The 21251-nt window shown below is 67.7% G+C and overlaps 1 protein-coding gene across 14 annotated transcripts in view; it reads left to right on the top strand.

The window, feature by feature from the left end:
• The first annotated feature begins 268 nt into the window (after nt 1-268).
• The window catches only part of BRSK2 (BR serine/threonine kinase 2), a 57948-nt gene continuing 36965 nt past the window's right edge, over nt 269-21251 (top strand). For 7 of the 14 annotated variants that reach the window (XR_004289184.1, XR_004289185.1, XR_004289186.1 and 4 more), the window contains exon 1: nt 273-490. Coding sequence is in view for 11 of the 14 variants with exons in the window: in XM_032358297.1 (XP_032214188.1) it covers nt 400-490 (91 nt within the window). In the remaining 3 variants the exon portion in view is untranslated. Of the gene's footprint in view, nt 491-21251 lie in introns of all 14 variants that reach the window. The other 7 variants (XM_032358292.1, XM_032358288.1, XM_032358287.1 and 4 more) reach the window with 4 other exon arrangements.

Genomic DNA, 21251 nt, shown 5'->3' with positions numbered 1-21251 from the left:
GCTCGGCGGCTCGGCTCGGCCCGGCGCCTCGGCTCGGCTGGGCTGCGCGGCCGCGGACTGACGGACGGGCGTGCGCGGGGGGCGCGGGACGCGGGGCGCGGGCCTCGGCGGCGGCGGCGGCGGCGGAAGCCTGGTGCCCCCGCCCGCCGGGTCCTCTCCGAGAGCGGAGGCAGCGCCGCGGGCCGGGCCGCAGCGGAGCCGGGCGCGGGGGGCGGCGGCGCGGGGAGGCGCGCGGGGCGCGGAGCGAGCGCGGCCCGCCGGGGCGCCGCGGACCCGGCCCAGCGCACGGACGCGCGGACGGACGGACGGACGGACGGACGCGGACGGACGCGGCCCCTCCCTGCCGCCGCCGCCCGCCCGCCCGGGGCTCCCACGTCGCCGGCGCCGGGCCCGGGAGCGATGACATCGACGGGGAAGGACGGCGCGGCGCAGCACGCGCAGTATGTGGGGCCCTACCGGCTGGAGAAGACGCTGGGCAAGGGGCAGACAGGTGCGTGCGGGGCCGGGCGCCGGGGGGCCGTGCCGGGGCTTTCGGGGAGGCCCGGGGCCCGGGGCGAGCGGGAGCACCGAGGGCGGCCCGGGACCCGGCGTAGGGAACCAGCGACCGCGGCACGGGGGGGGGGGGGCGCAGGGGACCGCGGACACCGATGGAGAACGGGGGCCGGAGCGACCGGGGCGCCGGGGGACGGGGGCTTCGGGGAGACCAGGGGTCCGTGGGGACCGGGGACACCGAGGGGGCCCGGGGACACGTGTGTGTGGGGGGGACCAGGGGACCGGGGACATCGAAGGGGACTGGGGGCATGGATGGGGACCGGGCGCCGGGAAGGGCCGGGGGGCGCCGGGGAGCAGGGGCGCACAGGGCCGCGACCGGGGAGGCCGTGCTGACTGCGCGCCTAGCGGGGGAGGGGGGCGCCCGGAAGGAGGTCGTCCCGAGCGGGGAGCTGTAGGCCCGGCCCGCGGCTCCGGCCGGCGGCCGCGAACAATGGGCGGCTGGGCGCCGGGTCCCGCCGCGGATCCCGCAGGCCGCGCGGCTGCGGTCGGCCGGGCGCGGCCCAAGGACACGCGGCGCGGACGGGGGCGCACGGGCCGGGCCGGACCGGGCCAGCGCCCCTCGGCTCCGGCTGCAGGTGCGCGGCCCCCGCCGCATTGTGCGCCGGAGCGACCCGGCCCATTGTGCCGCGGGAGGAGGGGGCCGAGCGGGCGCCCATCTGCCGTCTGCCGCGGCCGCGCTAATAGGCGTGCTGCCCGAGCAGCTGCGCCCCGGGCCGCGCGCCCCCGGCCGCGACCCCCAACTCCCGGCGGCGGCGGCGGCGGCGGCGGTAGTGGTGGCGGCGGTGGGCAAGCAAGCAGGCAGGCGGGCAGGGAGGCGGCCTTACGCGTCTTGGGGCCCAACCAGGCCACCTTGGCCAGGCTCGGCCCTTCCTCCACGGTGGGAGTGGGAGAGTACCCAGGCGCCCGGGAGGGCTGGACAGCGCCTTGCACTCCTCTAGCCGCTGTTTGGCCTGTCTGCGACACTGCACTCCCTCAGGGGAGGGACCGGAAGGCTGGTGCCGGGCCCTGTTCGGGATCCCGGATCATACATCTCCAAATCCCAGCCTGTGGGAGGAGGCAGGGCCCTCGCCGGTCCCGGGTGTCTTTCTGGGGATCAGGCTAGCGCCCAGCCGAGCACCATCCCCGCATCCAGCCGGCCAGGCGTTCACAGAGTGGCTTTGTGGGAGGCTCAGCCATTTTCTTTCTTCATCAGGATGGGCCTCTCCTGGCAGTCCAGAGGTCCGATTGGCACTGACTGCTTCTCCCTGTGTCTCTGGAAGTTCCTTGGACGCAGGGCTGGCAGAGGAGAGGAGGAGGGTGCAGCAGAGCTGGTGCCACCCTGCCGGTGCAGGGTGGGGGTCCAGGAGGGAGCTGCTCTGGCCCGGAGGCTGCAGGCCCTTCCCAAGGCCCTTGGGTGGCGCGGAGTTGCAGCTAGGAGGTGGTGTGAGGGAGCAAAGTGGGCCAGGCCCTGGGCTCTCCAGGGAGGGCAGCGGCTGGGATGGAACTAAGGCGAAGTGCCTAGGAAGGGACCTGGCAGGGGCAGTGGGAGCTGCCCCTCTCCCACTCTGGGGGGACAGCCTCTGTGCCCACCACGGAGATCCCAAGGGGCCTCTGGCAGTGGGGCAGCACTGTTGGGAGAGGGGATGGTGTGGCCCGGGGAGGTGGTGGCAAGTAGCCGGTGTTCGTCTGAGTTCAAAACATGCATGTTTCCTGCAAGGGACAACTGTGGTTGGTGAAGTCCTCAGTGGGGGAGGGACCTGGGGTAGCAGAATGTGGGAAGCAGTGAAATAATCTAATTATTGTACCAATAAAATGTGATTATAAGGAAGCGTCGTCGTGTGAGTGGTGACAGCAAAGAGTTATACGTGGGCCGTGCTCGCCCGTCTCCATGGCGGGGGCTGGTCTCATACTCGCCATCGAGCTGTCTGTTGTACAGGTAATTACGGGAGGTTTCCACTGTAATTAACAGTAACGAATACAAAAGGATGTGCTGTGCGTGTGTGTCAACAACACGTTGCCCTGTGATGTTTAGAAGCAGCTCCCAGGGGCGCACAAAGTGAGCGGCCTTCCTCCTCGGGTCCCTCTCCCCTTCGAGGGGAGTCGCTGCTGGCCTAGTGGAACCCCCCCGGGGGGGGCTGTTCATCCCGCGTTCCTTCTGGCTTCATCGAGTGCCGGCAGCCCAGGAGGGCTGGGGGAGACTGTCCTCTCGGTGCTGTCTCACTGTCCCTTCTGTGGAAGGGTCACCTGGAGTTTGGTGGTTGGACGGGAGTCCTTGGGGTGTGGGTGCTCTGGGCCTGGCCCCGGGGCTTGCTGGCTGGTCTTCAGCATCAAATGCCAAGAGAGTTGCAGTTTCCTAGGCCTGTCCTTTTGCTCCGGAGATAAACGTGTGACCTTATCTGGGGCTAGGCTTTCTGCCAGGAGACCTCAGCGGAAGAATGAAGGACTGTAGTTCCAAGTGCCGCCCCCCCGGGCCCCCCCGCCAGCCCGCTGCGGACGACAGCGTGCCCGGGTTCTCCCTGCTCTGCCCGAGTCCTGCGAAGGGGAAGCTGCGCTTGGGGAGGGAGTCAGCCGGGCGGCTGCTGGTCCTCTCAGCCCTGCACATCCGGACTCAGGTGGGGTGGGGAGTGCTGCCCAGGGCGGAGCTGGTGGCAAGCCTGGTCCAGCGTTTTTACCGCAGCTTTCCCGTGGCCCGCAGCTCTTGGTTCGTGCTGGGCTCTGCAGGCGGGCTCTGTCCTTCGTGTGGGTGTCAGGCCACCTCTCCAGGCTGCTGTGGCTGTGGTTTCCAGCGCATCTTCCTTCCGCCTGGGCATCTCCGCACAGCTGTCCTTAACGTTCTGGGGGCGCCTGGGTCGGCAGCCCCTGGCAGGTCTCTGTCCCAGCCAGTGTCGTGTTTTCCACGGGGGGTTGGGTTTTCAGGACCTTCGGGGAGACAGGTGTCACTGCCAAGGCTGTCCATCCGGTCCCTGATCCAGGAAAGGCGTCTTCACCTGGGGACAGAGGACCTGTGGAGGGTGCTGGCGGGTCCCAAGTGGGTCCTGGTAGGCGTGCAGAGCCGGGGGGGTGGGTGGGTGTGCACTGTAGTGCTCTGGGCCGTTCAGGCCGGGGAGCAGAGCAGGGCCTGCCCAGAGCCCAGCCTGACAGATGTGGCTGCGGCTCAGCAACCAGAAGGCGGGGGACCCCGCTGGAGGAGGTGAACAGTGGGCTCTGGGTGTGGTTTCCGGAGCGGTGGTGCCCAGTAAGATGCGGGGCTCTCGGAAACCCTCTGTCTGCGGGTGGGAACCGAGGAGGCTGTGGCTGGGGCCTGGTGTTCAGATGAAGGGTCCGTCCAGCTCACAAGAGACGTGGGGCAGGGGGCACCCTGCAGCTCACCTGGCTGCGCTGGGAGACTGGTGTGGGGGGGCGAGAGGGGGCTGGGTCGGCTCCTGGAGGTCCTCGAGGGACCCTCGGAGAATTCCCATGGGGTGCCGCTGTCAGGTAGGCTGGAGAGGAGTTCTGGGGTGGGGGAAGCTGGCCACGATGGGACAGCTGAGGGAGGGGAGACAGGTAGACCCGCAGGTGCCCCGTGGCCCCGAGCTGGAGCAGCTGGGCAGGCCCGAGGCAGGAGGGGGAGGGGAGGTGCCGGGGGCACCAAGGATGTGTTTGGTTTTAGAAAGTTGAGCAGAAGACAGCTTGGGAGCCAGCAAGAGGCTGCGGGGTGGGGTGGGGTGCCCTGGGGATGGGGGACGGGGGTGGGCTGGCTGGAGTCGGCCCCAGGGTGCTGTTGGGAGCTGAGGCCCAGAGAAGGGGATGCAGCCAGAGCAAAAGGAAGGTAGACGGGGCGGAGAGGGGCTGGGCCTCTGCTGGCCGTGTGTGGACGACCTCCTGTGTCTGGGGGCCTCTCCCCCCGCCCCGTGAGCCTCCGCCCTCGGTGCAGCAGGCGGGCCTCTGTCTGTCTAACCCGTCTCTGAGCCAGGACGCAGGCTCTGAACCGAGTGCTCTGCTCAAGGACAGCAGCTCCCCAGGGGTGGAGGGAAAGCCCCGCCTGCTCACGGCACAGGCTCGGCTTCAGTGTTCCACTAGCAGGGCCCTGTTCTCCAGTAGCTGTGCTCCGAGCCCCGGCGCCTGTCTCCCTCGGGCCCCTGGAGCTGCCGGAAAGGCCTGTGTCCTGCCAGCCACTGAGCAGCACAGGCGCTCCCCAGCCCCCCTCCCACAGTGCATGCTGTCCCCCGGAAGCCCCGGGCTGGGACTGAGAGCTGTCCCTGCGGGGGTTGTCCCTGCCAGTGGAGGGGAGCTCAGCTTGGAGGTTTCTGGGGTCACGCCTTAAAGGACAGGCTGTTTTCTGAAGGTAAAGATGGGAGGGTCCAGGGGGTGGGCTGAGGCCTAGGACCCTGGTCTCAAAAGTGTCCCCTGCCCACTATGGTCGGCCACAGCTCCGAGTAGCCCCGAGTTTTCATAGGTCCCACCTGCCGGGGAGCTGTGTGTAGCCGAAAGGACGTGCCAGGCGGAGGGCTCGGCCCGGGCAGCAGGGCGAAGAGGAAGCCAGGTGCTGCTGGGCTCGGCTCCAGGCGCCGAGGCCAGTACCCCCGCCGCCAGCCAGGGCTCCCAGGGTGAGGTGGGAAGAGCGTGTCCTGCGCCCAGGGGCCTGGTTGTCTCTAGAGCTGTCTGGGAACGGGGTGCTCCCACCTGCAAGGGTGGAGACCAGAGCAGGTCATCACGGAAGGCTCTGGCTGGGGGGGGCAGCCACCCAGGACTGTTTTGGGGGAGAGGAGCCACACAGTGAGGTGCTCCAGGTCCTGCCCCCGAGCCCAGCCTGCCTGAGCGTGGCCAGGGGCATCCTGACCCTGTCTGGGGTCTGAGAGGCTTGGCCACGCCTGGTGAAGTGTGTGGGACGGGGGCCTCCGGGGCTGGCTCCTTGGGCTCCCCTGCCCCCCCACTCCCACCGGGGTCTCCAGAAGGACCCTGTGGGGCCAGGACAGGGGTTGGCGCAGAAAACCAGCCTGACTTGGGCCCCACCCAGGGGCGCAGGTCTCCGGCTGATCGAGTCCTGGTTTTCACAGGTGCTGGTGGGTGACCTCAGGGCCTGAATGCGCGCCGCCTGCGCCCTGGCCACGCCGCCCGTGATGGGAGGGAGGGTCTGGGACTGCTGCGGCCGGGGCGGTTAGGGCACCTTCGCGGTGGCCTGCTGCTCTGGTTTGGAGAACACCTGTGCCTTCAAGGCCATGGGACCCCGAACTGGCTTTTTCAGGGGTCGTGGGTGGGTGAGGCTGCTCTGCTGCCTGCACCCTGGCCGGGGCTGTGCTGGGGGAGGAGGCGGTTGGCCGCTGGGGTCACCTTGCCTTTGCCCACTGGGCTGTGGCTGTGCCTGGGGCTCCCTGGGCTCCAGAGCCCCCCTCTGCTTTGCCTACCTCTGGTGGACAGTGTCCCTGGGGCCTGGGAGGGCTCGCCCTCTATGGGGTCCCTGGCCGGACGGCGAGTATGTCCCTGGGGCCTGGGGGGGCCGCACGCCTCCCGGGGTTCTCATGGCGTCCGAGGGGTCTTGCCACCGGCCTCGGGCCCCACGTGTTCCCCACATCGGCTTTTCCCTCCGGGTATGCAGGGTGGGCCCAGAGGACTTTGTGGCCACCTCAGAGCTTAATGGGGTGGGTCTGTGCTAGAGGCCTAGGCCAGGGGCTGGCCAGACTCGGCTGCTCAGCCCCCTGCCCCTGAGCCGGGTTCCTGCAGCTTCTGTGGGGCTCGTGCTGGGAGTGGTGTCCGTGGGAGGGTACATCTGCGGCAGGCAGGGTCTGGCGGGACAGCGGGTCCACGGCTGTCAGGTCCCATCTGGGCTCTCAGAGGACAGGAGGGACCCCTGGGTTCCCTGGGGCCCTGCAGGAAGCCCTGTCTGGTGTGGGGAGGGCTGGTGTCTCCTGACAGCCACTCTGGTGGAGCCCTTCCGGGAGCGGGGCCCCGTCAGCCCCAGGCTTGGGGTGAGCCTCCCTGAGCCTGGCTACGGGTGTCCAAGCTGGCTGAGGCCTTGCCCCAGGGGTGCCGGCTAGCTGAGCAGGGCTGCCCCTGGCCGGCTGTCTCGGACGCTGGACAAGATGGAGGCTGGGCCGGGCCTGCGGCTGCAGGGACAAAGCCCGGATTGTGTCGGGCCCCACCCCGAGAGGTGGCCCAGGCCGTGCTCTGCAGCCTCTGAGGGGCCAGTGTTCTGGACCCAGGCAGCAACCCCACCCCCCGGCCAGTGCTCCCAAAGGCCCCGCGGCATCCAAGAGCAGCGCTTCTCTTCCGGGCGGTCTCTTCGCTGTGCCCTGGGGCAGCGGGGTCCCTCCGGGTGTGTTTGGAGGGGACACGGAAGCATAGAACACCGCATGAGATCCTGGGGACACACACCCTGGCTGGGGGCGAGCTTGTGAGGACAGAGCCACACCCCCCGGTGCCTGCCACATCCTTGTCCGCGCAGAGGCCTGGGAGCGACCCCACTTGAGCCTGACCACAGGGCACAGAAGATTCCCAGGGCCTCCTGGTTCTGGTTTGGGGACTGGTGGAGGGGCTGAGGGTCCCCGGGACTAGGGCCTCAACAGCCCACGCGTGATGGAGGCACCTTCCACCCACTGCTGCCCACTCTGGGCTCAGGCAGGGGGAGACTGTGTGCCCTGGAGGGCAGGGCTGGCCCCGGGGCGGAGGTGGGAGGGCAGCCTAAACCGCGATTATGCGGCTGAGTGGTGCAGCGGGCGCTGGGGATACGTCAGCCTCGGAGCCGTGGGCCGTCTGTGGGGGCGGCGGGAGGCTGCCTGGCCAGGAATGTGGCATCTGCGAGGGCCGGTTTGGCCCGGGTACCTCCTGGGGAGCTGCTGGCTTGGGCCAAGGGTCAGGGTGGGAGGGGCCTGGGGCCTCTGTGCTGGGGGTGGCCGCCTGGGCACCTGGCAGGTCCCTCCCTGTGGCCAGCGAGAGGAGGCGACCAGCTGGGGAGCCCCTGCTTGGCCTGGCCCGGCTGCGAGCTCTCCTGAGCCCTGGCTGGCTCTCTCCCTGACTAGGGGCCTCCCAAGGGGGGCCAAGACATGGACAGAGACGGCCACGGGGTGAGGCAGGGCTGGGGTGGGGAGGCGGCCCTGAGGCAGGGTAGCTTAAGGCCCCTAATTCTCTCTGAGACATGGGGGTCACCAGCAGACTGGGCCCCTGTGTCCCGCTTCCCCGGTGGTACTATTGCTCTCAAGCTGGAGGCCAGGGCACAGGTGGGCAGGGGTCGTCGGGAGCCCAGGTCTGCAGAGGCCAGATGAAGCCCCCTCGCTGGGGTGGGGAGCCCGGGGCCTGGGTATAGCCTGGGCAGTTTTCCTGCTGGGTATGGACAGCATCAAGGCGTGAGCCCTTGATGCCTGCGGTGAGGGACAAAGTGGAACTTTCCAGGCTCTTTGCTCTTCACAGGGGCAGTTTCCATGTGTTTGGGGAGCCCCAGGTCCCCTGGGACCATGGAGATGTGTGCGGTCGCTGACCTGTAGGCGTGACCCTGAGGCCTCTGCCCTGTCCCTACCTCCTGTGTCCTCTCTTGGCATGTGGCGTGTGGGAGCCTGGAAGGGGCTGGGCCGGCCGCCCCCTGCCGGAGTCAGCCGGAAGGTGTGGGGTGTGTGACTGTCTGGGGTCTCCAGGGTCAGCCCAGACCCCCCAGGGCCGGGCCCCCACCGGGCCGTCAGTGAAGAGCTCAGATTGTGGGTGGTCTCTGCGACCCATTGGAGAGGGTCCCGTCCCTACGCTGTTTCTCAGATCTCCTCACGTGTGACGCTGGTGAGGGACACGGCTACCCTAGGGCTCGGCAGGGGCCCAGTATGGCTGCTGTACCCAGTATACCCCTCGGGCCATGTGCCGGCCACGGTGCGTGAAGGAGCCCCCGGCCTGGGCAGGGGCCTGCGGGGAGCCACGAGGACAGGTGAGTTGTCTCAATGACTCATGTCCTGGGCGGGTGTGATGTTCTGAGTTCTCATCGGGGGCCGAGTGGGCATTGATGCAAGGCCGGCGGGGCCAGCGGTGCTGGGCTGCGGGGTCGGGGAGCAGGGGACACAGTCGCGGGGCCTCAGGGTGGTGGCTGCCTCACCCCGAAGGCTCTGGGCCGGTGAAGAGCTCGTCCTGTCCCTTCCCCCACCCTGCAGCGCCCTGCTGCCCTGGGACGCCTCCTTCAACATGCTTCGCTGCTGGCCGGCCGGCGGCTTCCTCTGCCCTGCCCCCGCCACCCCCCCGGATGGGGCCCTGCCTGTCTGCTGGGGGCTTCATGGGAACCGGCTTCCCCCCTTCTTCCACACAGGGGCATTTTCAGACACCGAAGAGCACCCAGACCCCGAGAGCCCACCCCAGCCCCGGCAACAGGAGAGCGATCTCGCCCCCTCCCCCCAGCCTGCCTTATTTGGAGGCGAGTCCCAGCCATAGTTTAGATATTTTGGTGTGGGTGTCTGACAGAGACTCTAGGAAAGCACAGTGCCAGGTCACCCCGTGCAGCCAGCACCAGGTCCCTAAACTGGCAGAAGTCAGCCAGATGCTAGATCCTTCATAAGAAGTGACCGTTTCCTGGAGGCTGAGTCTCCACCACGGGCTGGGTCTCTGCCCGGGGTGCCTGGAGGCCGGCGGGGCCCGGGGCCAGACGCTGCTGCCAGGGGTCCTCAAGCTGGGCATCACCCCGAGGCCTGGGACCGTGAGGGTCTGAGTTCCTGAGCTCCCCCGGGATGCAGCTGCTGGTAGGGGGGCGCACGGTGTGAGGCTGTGTCCTGTCCCGGCGCAGCGAGGTCGGTGTAGCGGCCTGTGGTCCGCACCGTCTAGACCACGGACCCTCCGGGCTGGGAGCCAGGTGTGGGGCACGGCAGAACACAGGCTCGGGGCTGCCTAGGGGCCATAGCCCTGCCCCGTCCCGAAGCTCTGGTGACTGCTGTGTGCACAGAGGTGCAGGCCCGGCGGGGCTGGGCATGTGGAGGAGTGGGGGTCGTGCAGGGTCATGCAGGTGGGGCCGGCCTCCGGTTCTCCCCTGGTCCCGCCTCCCAAGACCCCATGACCATAGCAGCGTGGCAGAGGGAGGCTCCATCGGCGTGTGGACCCCACTGCCCCTCCTTGTATCCCGCTGGCCCTTGGCTCCACACCAGCCTCAGGCCCTGGCTACGGTGGTCGTCTCCCTGAGAGCCGGCTCACTGTGGCCTGGAAAGGCAGGCGGACAGCAGTGCGTGTCGTGGCCGGAGCTTGGGCCGGGGGGCCGCAGCCCTGCCCACCCTGGGCCCACGGGCCGGCTCCGTCCTCACCGAGCGGCTCAGCCAGCACGCCGGGCCTGGGCCTTCCGCATGTGACCTCATGCAGAACCAGTGGACTCCTGGCACCCCCTACACTGTGTGTGTTCTTGGGCTTCCTGCCTGGGGCTAGGCCTGCTTGAGGAGGCCGTGCCCGCTCCCGCCGTGGTCAGGGCTCGCTCCCGCCGTGGTCAGGCCTGTGCAGGTGCGTTCCCCAGATGGGCGTGTGCGTCTTGCTGAACCGTCTGACCAGGATCACGGTCACCTGAAAGCCTCCCTCTTTACGCCTATGCCCTCTGCCCCTCTGTAAAGGCAGGGGCCCCCGGGAGCCTTGTGCTCTGGTGCCAGCTCCCTGTGAGCCCTGTCCCTGGAGCATGGCCTGCCGGCCAGCAGGGCCATCAGGAACTGGCACGGGGATGGGGGTGGTGCGTGGGACAACCTGGGAGCCCTGCACTCTGCCCCGGAGTGCCCCTCACTGGTTCCTGCCAGCAGCCGGCAGCCCCCCTTACCCTGCCCCCTGCTTCCTGAGTCTCCAGGGGGCGCAGCCACAAGGCCTCAGGTCATGCCCCCATTTCTCCTGCACCCTCCTGGGTGGGGGGCCTTGCTGGCTGCACCCTGACTCTGGGGTCTTCAGGGCTGAGAGAAAACTGCCCTGGGCGGGGTCCTGGTTGTGGCCGGGGCCAAGGGGCTGCTCTCTGTCCGCGGTGCCGGCCTGCGGGTGAGGAGCTGTCCAGCAGCGCCGTGCTGAAGTCTGCAGCTTCCGCTCCCGGGGAGGGAGGCTGCGGCGGGCGCGTCCTCAGACCTCTGCCGCTGCGGGAAGGTGTCTGGCCAGCCAGCGCCTGCGTTTTAGCCCGGCTGTGGGGCCACTTCTGTGCTGACAAGGGGCAGGAGGAGGAAGGTGCTGGGGGGCTAGGTGTGCTTAGTGGCAGCTCCCAGGGGAGCCCCCAGCCCCTGTCGCTGCTCTCCCTGCAGAAGGAGCTGGGGGCCAGACCTCCTGGGGCTGCCACGGACTCTGGGCAAGGGGAGGCTGAGGCCCCAGAGTCACGACCGTCATTGCTGCCTGTCCTCCAAGGCTGGGGCCATGAGGGAGACTTCCCTCGCCCTGGGGTTGATTCGAGGTGACTTCCCTGGGCAGCCCCTGGTCCCCCTGTGGTATTTGCCTTGTATCTCCAGAGGCAGGAAACTTCCCCTCCGGTCCCCTTGGAGATGTGTTTGGGGGGGAGTGGCGAGGGCACAGAGCAACCTGGGGGACTTGACCCGTTGCCTGGCCCAGTGCCCTGGAGGCTGCAGGTGGCCGACACTGTCGGAACTCCTTGGGGAGGAAGGCTGGTCCCCACTGGCCAGTCCCCTGTGGCAACCCTTTGGGACCCCTTGTTTCAGGGGTCCTGTGGCCTGAGCGTGGTTGACGTGCAGGGGTTTATGCAGGACATTGAGCCCTCAGTGGATGGCCTTGGGGTGGTCGAAGGGGCTGGGCTGTGGGTTAGAAGTGTGCCTGCTCGAGCCCTCACCTTGGGGGGACAGAGATGTGGGGGGTGGAGGCGTCGAGTATCACCCTGTGCCCCTGTCTCCCCGGCCCATGGCGCTCCGTGCGCAGTCTGCTCTTGCCACCCTCTCCCTGGGGCTGGGCACTGGGGCAGGGGATAGAATTCAGGAAGCCAGGCCCTCAACCCCAGGACCACCATCCTGGGCTAGCTGGGGGTGGGCGTGGGTCTCTCCCACGAGAGCCGAGAAGACAGGAGGGAGCGTCTCCTGTTGCTGGACGGCTGCTGGGCTTGGTGCAGAGCGAGGGGCTGGTGCTGGCTTATCTCTAAAGAGGCGGAGGGCTTGTCTCAGATTGGAGGTCTGCTGACTCTAAACCCCAAATCCCAGGGGATTTATAACTAATCATAAAGTGGCACAGATAGAACACCCTCCAGCAGACGCCATGGAGGCATCTGCACACACGGGCGGTGTGGTCCCGGCTGGCACAACAGACGCATGAGGCTTGGCAGAGGCTGGAGGGGAACCCCCAGGTGGCACCTGGTGGCCTGGGGTCTTCAGGGGAGCACCTGTCGGAGTCTGGCTGGGGGAGGGGCTGTGGTGTGCATTGTCCTCTGCATCCCCAGAGAGCTGCTGTCCTGGGCGCTGCCCAGGGAGGTAGAGACAGGCCAGATCCATGCCCCAGCCGGTTCCTCTGCCTGCGGGGTGCTCAGACCCTATTCTGCAGCTTGCCTTTGGTCAGTTAGCCCTGGGGCCTCTGACCTTGGGGCTCTGTGTCCTAGCAGCCCCTCTGCACCGCACTGCCCTCACGTCTGCTGGAGAGGGCTGGGGAGCCCGGTTGGGTCACGTGGGGGGCCAGTCATGGTATCCCCATGTTCAGAGACCCAGAAGGGTGGCCGCTCCTCACCCCAGGCCATGCCATCCTTGGTCCATGGATCAGTGTGGGGATTACCTCCTCGTCGGGCTGCTGCCGCCCCCTTTGGGAGCCAGGCTGGGGGGTGCAGATGACCAGGGGGATCGGACAGAAGGCCAAGTCCAGGGGAGGGCTGGGGACCAGGGCTGAGCCTGTTAGCCCTGCAGGCCCCTTCACTGCTCCTTCTGTCCAGGCATCTGCCGCATCCCGAGTCCACCTGGCTGGGGGCCCGTAGGTGACAGTCCCAGGGGACAGGCACAGCCCTGGTGGCCCCTGGCAGGGTCCCCCCATCTGCCTCTGCAGCAGGACTTCAAGAGGGGGCAGTAGGTCACTCTATCGAGGGACACCCTTAACCTTAGTGTCTGCGTGACTGGCCCTTCTGGAGCCTGGAAGAGGCCCCTGGGGAAGCCAGGCCCCCGAGAGGCGCTGGCAGCTGTGGGCACGCAATCCAGGCCCCGTCTGGCCGGCTCTACCCTTCCATGCTGGTCTCAGCAGCTTACTGCTGTGGGGCATCCTGCTGGCCAGCACCACCACCCCCCGCCGCCAGCCCACTCGCAGGGGCACTTGTTTTATTTTTTTTTAATTTACTTATTTTAATTCAATTTAATTTTATTATTTCGGGACACTTCTTTTAGATGACTAGTGGCCTCTGCCTTGGGAGCCCTGTAGCCCCCAGAAACAGGATGGGCATGTGGTGGCGGGGGCATCAGCTCTAGGCAGGCTCAGGCCAGGTGCTGACTGGGCGTTTGGGGAGCAAGGGGCCCTGAGCTTCTCCTCGGCTTGTCGGGGGCCCATCCACAGGTCAGCAGAGACAGAGCCTGGGAGCCCCAGGCCAGCAGGGTGATGGCAGGTCTGGTGTGTGTGGCCTTAGGACGGGTGGCCTCCACTTGGGTACAGGCCTTCCTCACCCTGGCCCGTGTCCAGAAGGTCTGCTCTGAGACTGGTTTGCAGGTTCCCGAGGGCAGAGGGCACATGTGTGAGTATCAGTACTTTCCCCGGCCCAGGCCCCGGGCAGTGGGTGCTCCTGGGGGTGGGGGAGGCTGGTGGGGCTGGGCCTGGCTCGGGGTTCAGGTCACTGGGTGTTAGCAGGTCAGGGCAGTGGTCCAGGGCCACCAAGCAGGGGCCTTGGGCCCGGGAGCAGCAGGCCTGAGCTTGGGCGCCGGCAGGCCGTGGCCGTCAGAGGAGGGGCTGCTCGTTTTCTGGGATCTTGAACCCATCGCCAGCCCCCGAGGGTCGGTGCTGAGGGGAGAGGAGGTGTCAGAGGTGACTGCGGACAGCTCCAGGCAGGGGACCGGGGCAGGGGTTTGGGAGGATGAAAGGGACCCCTGTGGCAGGGGGGTCTTGGCCTCTCCCCCCACCCTGCCCGCGCCCGGTAAGCAGATTCCATTAGTAGCCCGCGCCGGAGATTACGTCCTCCTGGCGCTCCTGGCTCCCACCCCAGCGGGGTGGCGGGGGGGCATGGGGCCATGGCACTGTTCTCCCCTGCTGCGGGGATCGGGCGCAGGGTGTGTGGCCCGCCCTCTGTGTGTCTGGGAGCATGACCCCCCAAGGGACACGAGCATGTCTGGCTTTGCCCCCATGGAGGTCATTCCCTGGCAGAGGGGCTGAGAAGTACCCCCGACCGCTGTGCCTCACCCAAGCCCAGTACCAGGCTGCCTGGGCAGCCTTGGCCAGACCAGGAATGACCCACTTGTTGCCCCCCTGCCTCCAGCCCCGGTGCCTTCACATCTGGGTCATGTACGACACTGGCCAGGGTCCCTGAGCCCAGGCACCCTGCCCCAGCACCCGCCTCAGCCCCTAACTCCCCTGGCTTAGGTGGTCCCTACAGTCGGGGTGTCTGTGCCTTGGTATGGACTGGGGCCTGGGCCTGCCCTGCCACACCCAGCGGGCTCTGGGCACTGGGTTCCCTGCCCTGGCTTCCTTTTCTAGGAAGAGCCTCCCTGTCCTGCCGGGCCGCAGAGCCAGCACTGCTCTCCCCGGGAGAAGTCTGGGCAGAGGGCCTAACTCAGTGACCGCCCCCGGCAGGGAGAGGGCACAAGCTTGCGGGCCCCTGGGAGGGCGGACACAAAACCATCCTAGTGATTGGGGAAACCAAGTCAGAGTGTTTTAAGTGCTGACCAGGTTGGTGGTTTCGTTGGTTTGTTTGTTCTCAGCGCTAAACCCCACACCGACGGAGTTCTGAGCAGCCCCGTGTTGTCTGCTCCCCTGCAGAGATGGCCTTGGTTTCCTGTGAAGGCCCCACAGACTTGTCCTACCTGGGGGACGGCAGGCCTTGCTGCCCCACGGGGCTCCGTCTGCCCTACTGCTTCTTCCCCTCCAGCCTGCTCAGCTATGGGAGCCTGTGCGTCTCTGAGGCTGACCCGGGCAGCCCTCCTGGGCATGCTGGGCTAAGGGGAGTCTGGGGGTGCCTGGTGGCCCCAGGCAGGGGACTACGCCTTCATCTGCCGGACTCCAGGCTGGCTGGCAGATGCAGGGGCCCTCAGCAGCATGTGGCTTCCCTGTGTCCTGTGTCAGCAGGCTGGCGGCTGGGCCATGGGTGCTCCTGGGAGCTGGGGAGCAGGCACGGATGGAGGGTGTCCGGCCTCTGGCGTCTGCTCTCTCGCGGCTCCGGCCCCATTGAGAAGGCCCCGCGGCTTCTAGGAAGTGTTTGCACCCCTGCCTTGGCTTCTGGGTGGCCCTGGGCCTGGCTCTGTGCCGGAGGGTCCCTCATGCCTAGCAGGTGTGTGTGGAGTTGGACAGGGTTGGGCCTGGCCCCCAGAGGCCGTGGGTGTCTGTCTGTGTTTGCGGTGGCAGGTGGTGGCTCCGTCGGGCTTCCCAGGGTGGGCAAGCCCATTGCTGTGCCGGGGGCCTGGCGGGACGGGTGCTGGCAGCTGTGGAGACAGTACGGAGGGAAGGCCTTTGTGCTCTGCTGGACAGGTAGGTTGAGGTCTGTGTCTGCTGCTGGGACCCCGGGGACCCGGATTGCCAGCTGCTCCTCTCTCCGGGCAACCCCCGGTCTTTCCCCTGCCGGGCGCTTGGGCGCAGACTCAGGCAGTCTGCCGGCTGTCCCTCCACAGCTCCCTGGGGCACTGGACAGCTGCTGGCCACGCCATGGCGTCCACTCTGCGGGTGTGACCCTGGCCCCCTGGGGTCTCGCCTCGCTGCACGTGGGGCTCCCCAGCCCTCTTCCCTCCGCGGCAGCCCCCAGGCCCTCGCCCTCTGCCGGATGCTCCCCGCAATCCCACCCCCTTCCCGAGGCTCCTCAGCACCGCACCTTTCCCTCCGGCATATGGGCATTGGCAGGTGACCCTGTCATTAGCCCCAGTCCTGAGGCTTCTAAACTAGGGCACCAGCTTGAACAACAACAAAAAAACAAAAAACAGAACTTGCCAAGGTTGAATTTCTGAATAGCTACTGGGCTTAATCAAAATATTTCACTGGGCTAATTTTACAGTATTGAATTGAAAAACTAGTTAGCCAAAGTCTCTTGCCCTCAGCTGCCCCTGTGGGAACTGGATTCATGGTGCAGAGTGGGCGGAGGCTCCGGGTGGGGGGCAGGGGGGACCTGCAGGGGTGGGGCCAGCCGTCTGCTGGGCAATTTCCCGGGCTAGCCCCAGGACTACTGGCTCCACAGCCTTCAGTGCCCCAGGCCAGGCTGCGGGGTCCCCTTGGGCATCCTGCCCCAGCCTGCATGTGGCCAGGGGGCATTGGGACCCAGGTTGGGGGGCACCTCCTCACTGTCCCCCGACTCCCCCAGGCAGAGGGGCCCCTGTGGTTCTCAGGTTGGGTCTTCAGGTTCCCGAGCACCTGGGGCTCATGCCCGTAGGGCGCAGAGCTGGGCACTCTGTCGGTGGTCATCCCTCGGGGGTGCTAGCTGGGTGCGTGGGCCCTGCTGGGTCTGCCGGAGCCCCTGCTCTGGCTGTCAGCCAGGGGCAGGCGGCTGAGGGAGGAGCGGCTGCCCCCTGCCCGGCTCCCGGTGAGGAGGCCATCTGGGGCTCCTCGTCCTGGAGGAATGGTCAAGGGGGTCGGGGGGAGGCGGTGCCTGTTGCATCACACAGCCCTGTGAATCTTGATGCCTCTGTGGTTACCATGGCAACCACCCAGCGCCAAGCTTGTGACTCTGGGGGAGAGGGAATCCCTGCTTCCTCCCAGCCAGCAGTCCTCCGGAGCGGGCTCCTGCCCTTCCCGCCAGTCTGGGGATCTGTGGCAGCCCCCGGCCTCTGGTTACCTCCGCAGCCGTACTCCTGGGAGAAGAGACCGGCCCCCTGGCCCCCTGGCCCCCGCCCCTTCTGTGGCCCTGAGCACGTCCCCGCTTGCAGTGGGACCGAGTCCAGACAGACCTGGGGCACGGGTCCCTGGGCAGCAGCCCTCGGAGGGCGGATGCAGTATCACGGGGGGGCGCACTCGATGTCTGCCCTGTCCACCACCAGGGAGGTGGCCGGTGCAGGGGGTCCCTGGGTAGAAAGGGCCAGACCGACCCGGGAGTGCTGGCATCCTCTTGCTCCCGCAGTCCCCGGAGCAGCATGGAGCCCGGCTGCCTCCCCCGCTCCCGGGCCCTGAGCCTGAGTGTGGAGAGCTGTGGCCAGGCCGGGAGCGGTCCTCCAGGATGGCCTCCGGCGCTGCGCAGGTCGGCCCGCAGCCGCTGTCTGGGCGGCTGTGTGACGAGCCGCTGATCTCACCCTTGGCGCTCTCGAACGACGTGGCCTCGGCGGCTTCTGACGGAGCCGGTCGGGGGCCGCTTCCCCAGTGCAGCGGGCCTTTCCTCCGTGGTCGGGGGAGCAGGGATGCCCGTGCCCGCAGTGCTCCCCTGCACACACCAGGCGGCCGCTGCAGGGGCCGAGGGCTCTTACGGGGGCGTGTGGACCCTGGGGGGTCCCCATGGCTGGCTGACCGTGCAGATGGGTCTCGGTGTGCGCCTAGAGAGAGGCCGCATGGTTCCTGGCCCTGGAGCCGCCGCGAGCCGCTGCCGAGGGCAGCCCGGGGGAGAGGCGGGCTTCGGCGGTAGCCCGGACGAGCCTGAGGGCAGCCTCCATCCCGCACGCCGGGCGCTCGCCTGAGTCTGCGGCTCGTGGGCCTTCGGGCAGGTCGAGGAACCCGAGCGGGGCCTTGTGGAGAAAGGCGCCCGCCCGCGTGCCGTCGGCCTGCCAGGGGTGTGAGAACACACCAGGGCGCCCGCAGGCCGCTGCTGCTCTGGGCCGCCTCCACCCTGCACCCGCCCCGCGCCCTCGGGCCCCTGTAGCTGCCCTGGACAGCAGAGCCTGGGGGCCGCCGTGATTCTGGGCCGTGTCCTTGGCCGGCCCGGGTTCGGCTGCGGCTGGCTCACCTGCGGGGCGCACCCACGCGCTAGCCGGGACCCTCCTGAGCCGCCTCAGCAGAGTCTCCGCATCCCTCAGGGTGGGCCGTCGGGGAGGGGCTGGCCCCCCCGGGTGCTTCTGGGCTTGAGCACTGGGGGGCAGGAGGGGCAGGGACCAGACAGGCCACCAGCCATTCCCCAGTGCAAGACGGGCGGGCGCTGCCCGGGGCAGGGTGTTCCGGGGCGGGGCTTGGGGGGGCACCGAGTGGGTGGTGGAGCGGGTGTTCGTGAGCTGAAGCCAGGCCCGCGTGCTGGGGGCGGGGAGGCCGGGTGTCCGCTGGGTGCTGCCCGGCCGAGGAGCCCGGACAGCAGGGGGCGGGGTGGGGGGGGAGCCTTCGGGCCGCCTGCCTTTTCCGCTCTCGTTGCCATGGCAACAGATGGCGGTTTGGCAGGAGAGAGGAGGGGAGGGCTTTGTATGAGGTTTGGAGACCAGCCGGGGTCCTTCAGGGTTTGGAGACCAGCCGGGGGTCCTTCAGGGCTGCGGTGGGAGCGCCCGCCACCAGGCTGAGCAGGCTCCCCAACCTGGCCTCCAGAGTGGCCCGACTGCCCCGGGGGGCGGAGGTAACCCCACTGGCAGCCTCACCCCTGCTCACCGTGGGGCCCTCTGGCCTGCTTCTCCCTGTTTCGCCCTCGCTCCTGGGCCAGAGCCCCCACCTGGACCTCCCAGCCCGAGTCAGCGGGCAGAGTCGGGGCGGGGAGGGGCCTGCAGCTGCCCCGTGGGCAGGGCTCTCCCCCCGGCCCTGGACAGGCTTCTGACCCCACGACCCCAGCCAGCTCTGGGGACACGCCCTTTCCCCTGCCTGTGCTCCTCTGCTGCTGAGAGGCGGGGCCCGGGCCCCCCTGGGAAACCACCTGGGCCCCCTGGAGCCCGCACCCCCAGCTCTCAAAGCCAGGCTGGCCCTGACCCCAGAGGCACCTTCCACCCGCGGGCTCAGCCCAGACCGCCTTATTCCCCACACGAGGGTGAGTCCGTGCGGGCGCGTGTGGGTCCGAGTGGGACAGAGCCACCCATGGGAAGGGCTCCGTGTCTCCCCTGGGCCACGCGGGCCCCAGCTGTCAGGTTCCCAGGTGGGAAGGTGTGCACCTGAGCCGAGTCCTTGGGCCTGCCACTGCCCACCCCGTGGCTGAGGAGGCCGCTGGCCGCCCGCTGAGGCTGGGGTCCCCTGGCTGGGCCACTTCAGGGGCGGGCTCTCCCACCCGATTCAGTGTCAGAGGCCCTGTCCTGCACACCCCCACCACCCCACTAGCTCCTCCCCAGAACTAGCTGTGGGTGGGGCTTGCGGGCAGGAGCTCTCTCTTCCCTGGGGTTTATCCCTTGGCCCCTCCCCTGCCCCCACCCAGAGGTCCCCCCATGGCTCTTGGGCTCGTGGGAGCAGCTTCTATGCCTTCTGCCCTGTGGGCCTTGTTGGGAAGGACCAGGGCACGTTGCAGACCTCAGGGCTGGGAGAGAAGCCAGGGTCAGAGGGGGCCGGTGGCATCCCAGGACCTGTCCTGGAGCTGCTGTGCTGACCCCAGCAGCCCATGGCCCCCCTGGGGGCATATGACCCATCAGCTGTGCCCGGCAATGTCCCCCCCCACCCCCACCGCAGCCTTCAGCCTGATGCCTCCGAAGGCTCCCTTGGGACCTCCAAGGACGGACCCATGCCCCTGGTCTGTGCCTCAGCCTGGCTGCCCTCTCATCCGCCCAGGGGACCCCGCCCCTGCCCACCTGCTGTTACCGGCCCTGCAGGCCCAGTGCTGACCCTTGGGGGCGCTCCAAGGGCGCTTCCCCAGGACTGGATTTCTCCATCAGGGGCCCTGAGCAGGCGGCTGTGGGAGACTGGCCGCTGTGGGGGGCCTCGGGCCTGGGCAGTCCCCTGGTGGCAGAGGGTTCAGAAGGCCCAGGCTGCGGGCCGGCTTCTCGATCCTTCCTTAGGAAGGAGGCGTTCGGTGATGGGAAGCACGTCACACTTGGACCGCGGAGCGCATGCGTGTGTATGTGGGTGTGAGTGTGCTTCTCCGGCCCCTCCCGCGCTCCCTGCCCGGCACTAACCAGAGGGAGTGCAGTGGGCGGTTGGAGGGGCAGAGCTGGCGTGTGTGGTGGGCTTGCCTCCCCATGCCCGGCCCCTGCAGCTGCCCTCCCCTTTGGGGTGAGGAGGGTCCCTCCGGGGACATGGCCTCAGAGCAGAGAAGCTGACCTATTCCCGGGGGCAGGGAGGGTCCCAGGAAAGCCACTGGTGGGGGCCTTCGGCTGCTGGCTCTGGGGGAGCTCCCCTGTTCCCCTGCCCTCATGACCCTGTGGGGTCTCTGTCTACTTCCAAGGCTGGGGTCCTGGCCCCGGGCGGATGCAGCCTCCCTCCCCTCTGGCTGAGGGCCTGGGGTAGGAGCACACAGGCCTCTGAGAGCAGGTGGGAAGCAGGAAGAAGGCCTTGGGTCAGCCCTGGGAGCAGCTTCCTGTCCCTTTTCTGAGGGGTCGTTTTCAGAGTTGGAGCTATACCTGCCGTGCTTGCTCCCCTGAGAAGCCGTTGGGCGGCAAAGAGGTGTCCGCTGCTCCTGGCACTGGACAAGCAGACAGATTTCAGAGCCGGTTTGGTAAAATGCTCGCTTTTTTTTTGTTGGACTTAATTTGACTGTTTCCAGTCTAAGAAAAGTATTCCTGGGAGGCGGGGGAGGGGCAGCCCGAGCAGACGAAGTTGGGGTGAGCCCACTGAGTGAGGCGACATGGGCGCCGGCCAGGCTGGGCTGGGGCCCAGGGGCCTGTGCAGGGCTGTGGGTTTGGCCGCACCCGCCCTCGGGGTCCCCCAAAGGCCGCCCAGGGCAGGAGGGGAGCGGACCTGGAGCGCCGGGGCTTGTGGAGCTGGGGCTGAGCCCTGGCTTGGCTTCCCACGCGGTTGCTGTGCCCTGCCCCCGTGTATCCCAGAGCTTACGGGAGCCTGGAGAAGGGGTCCTGAGCTCAGCTCCACAGCTGGAGGGACGAGCTGCCACCCACCCGCACCGCACCAGTGACGCGTGCTGTCTTTGGTGACACTGGTGGTCCAGGGGCCGGTGAACCTGGCAGTGGCTCTGGCCCCCCTGGGAAAGGGCAGGGATGCTCTGCTGGGCGTACTGGCTGCCGGCCCCGGCCTGGGTGGCCTGCAGTGAGATGGAGGTGGCCCTTGGAGTGGCTCAAGGACCAAGGCCAGGGGCGGCCCCGGTCAGCGCTGCAGGGCATGGGACTGGGGCCACCCCTGGGGTCGAGGCTTATCCGCAGAGCTTGGCACGGGAGTGGGGCTGCCCACCACGGCTTTGTCCGGATGCCCGTGGGGACGTGTGGGGAGCTGGCTGCAGCCCCACCGCACCCCCCCGGAGAAGGGACCCCTCCCAGGACCAGCACCTTTGTCCCACCCTGATGCCCAGAGTGGGCCGCCTAGGCCGTCCTTTGTATGGCCAGTGGGTGACTATTGAGTGCTGACCAGCGACGACTGCTTTCTCTTCATCTGGGCTTTAGTTCTCTTTTTTTTTCTTTTAATAAATTTTTTTTTTAAGATTTTTTTTTTTATTTGACAGAGGGAGAGAGATCATAAGTAAGCAGGCAGGCAGGCAGAGAGAGAGGGGGAAGCAGGCTCCCCACTGAGCAGAGAGCCCGATGTGGGGCTCGATCCCAGGACCCTGAGATCGTGACCCGAGTCCAAGGCAGAGGCTCAACCCACTGAGCCACCCAGATGCCCCCTGGGCTTTAGTTTTAGAACAACTAATGATTGTCAATTTGAAAAGAAGAATTTACTTCCATTTTCAAACAGTAAAATACCCCACGTAGGAA

The sequence above is a fragment of the Mustela erminea genome, chromosome 9, assembly GCF_009829155.1.
Source record: "Mustela erminea isolate mMusErm1 chromosome 9, mMusErm1.Pri, whole genome shotgun sequence".
NCBI lineage: Eukaryota > Metazoa > Chordata > Mammalia > Carnivora > Mustelidae > Mustela > Mustela erminea.
Note: the sequence above shows the minus strand (reverse complement) of the source record. Positions and strands in the feature narration are given on the sequence as shown.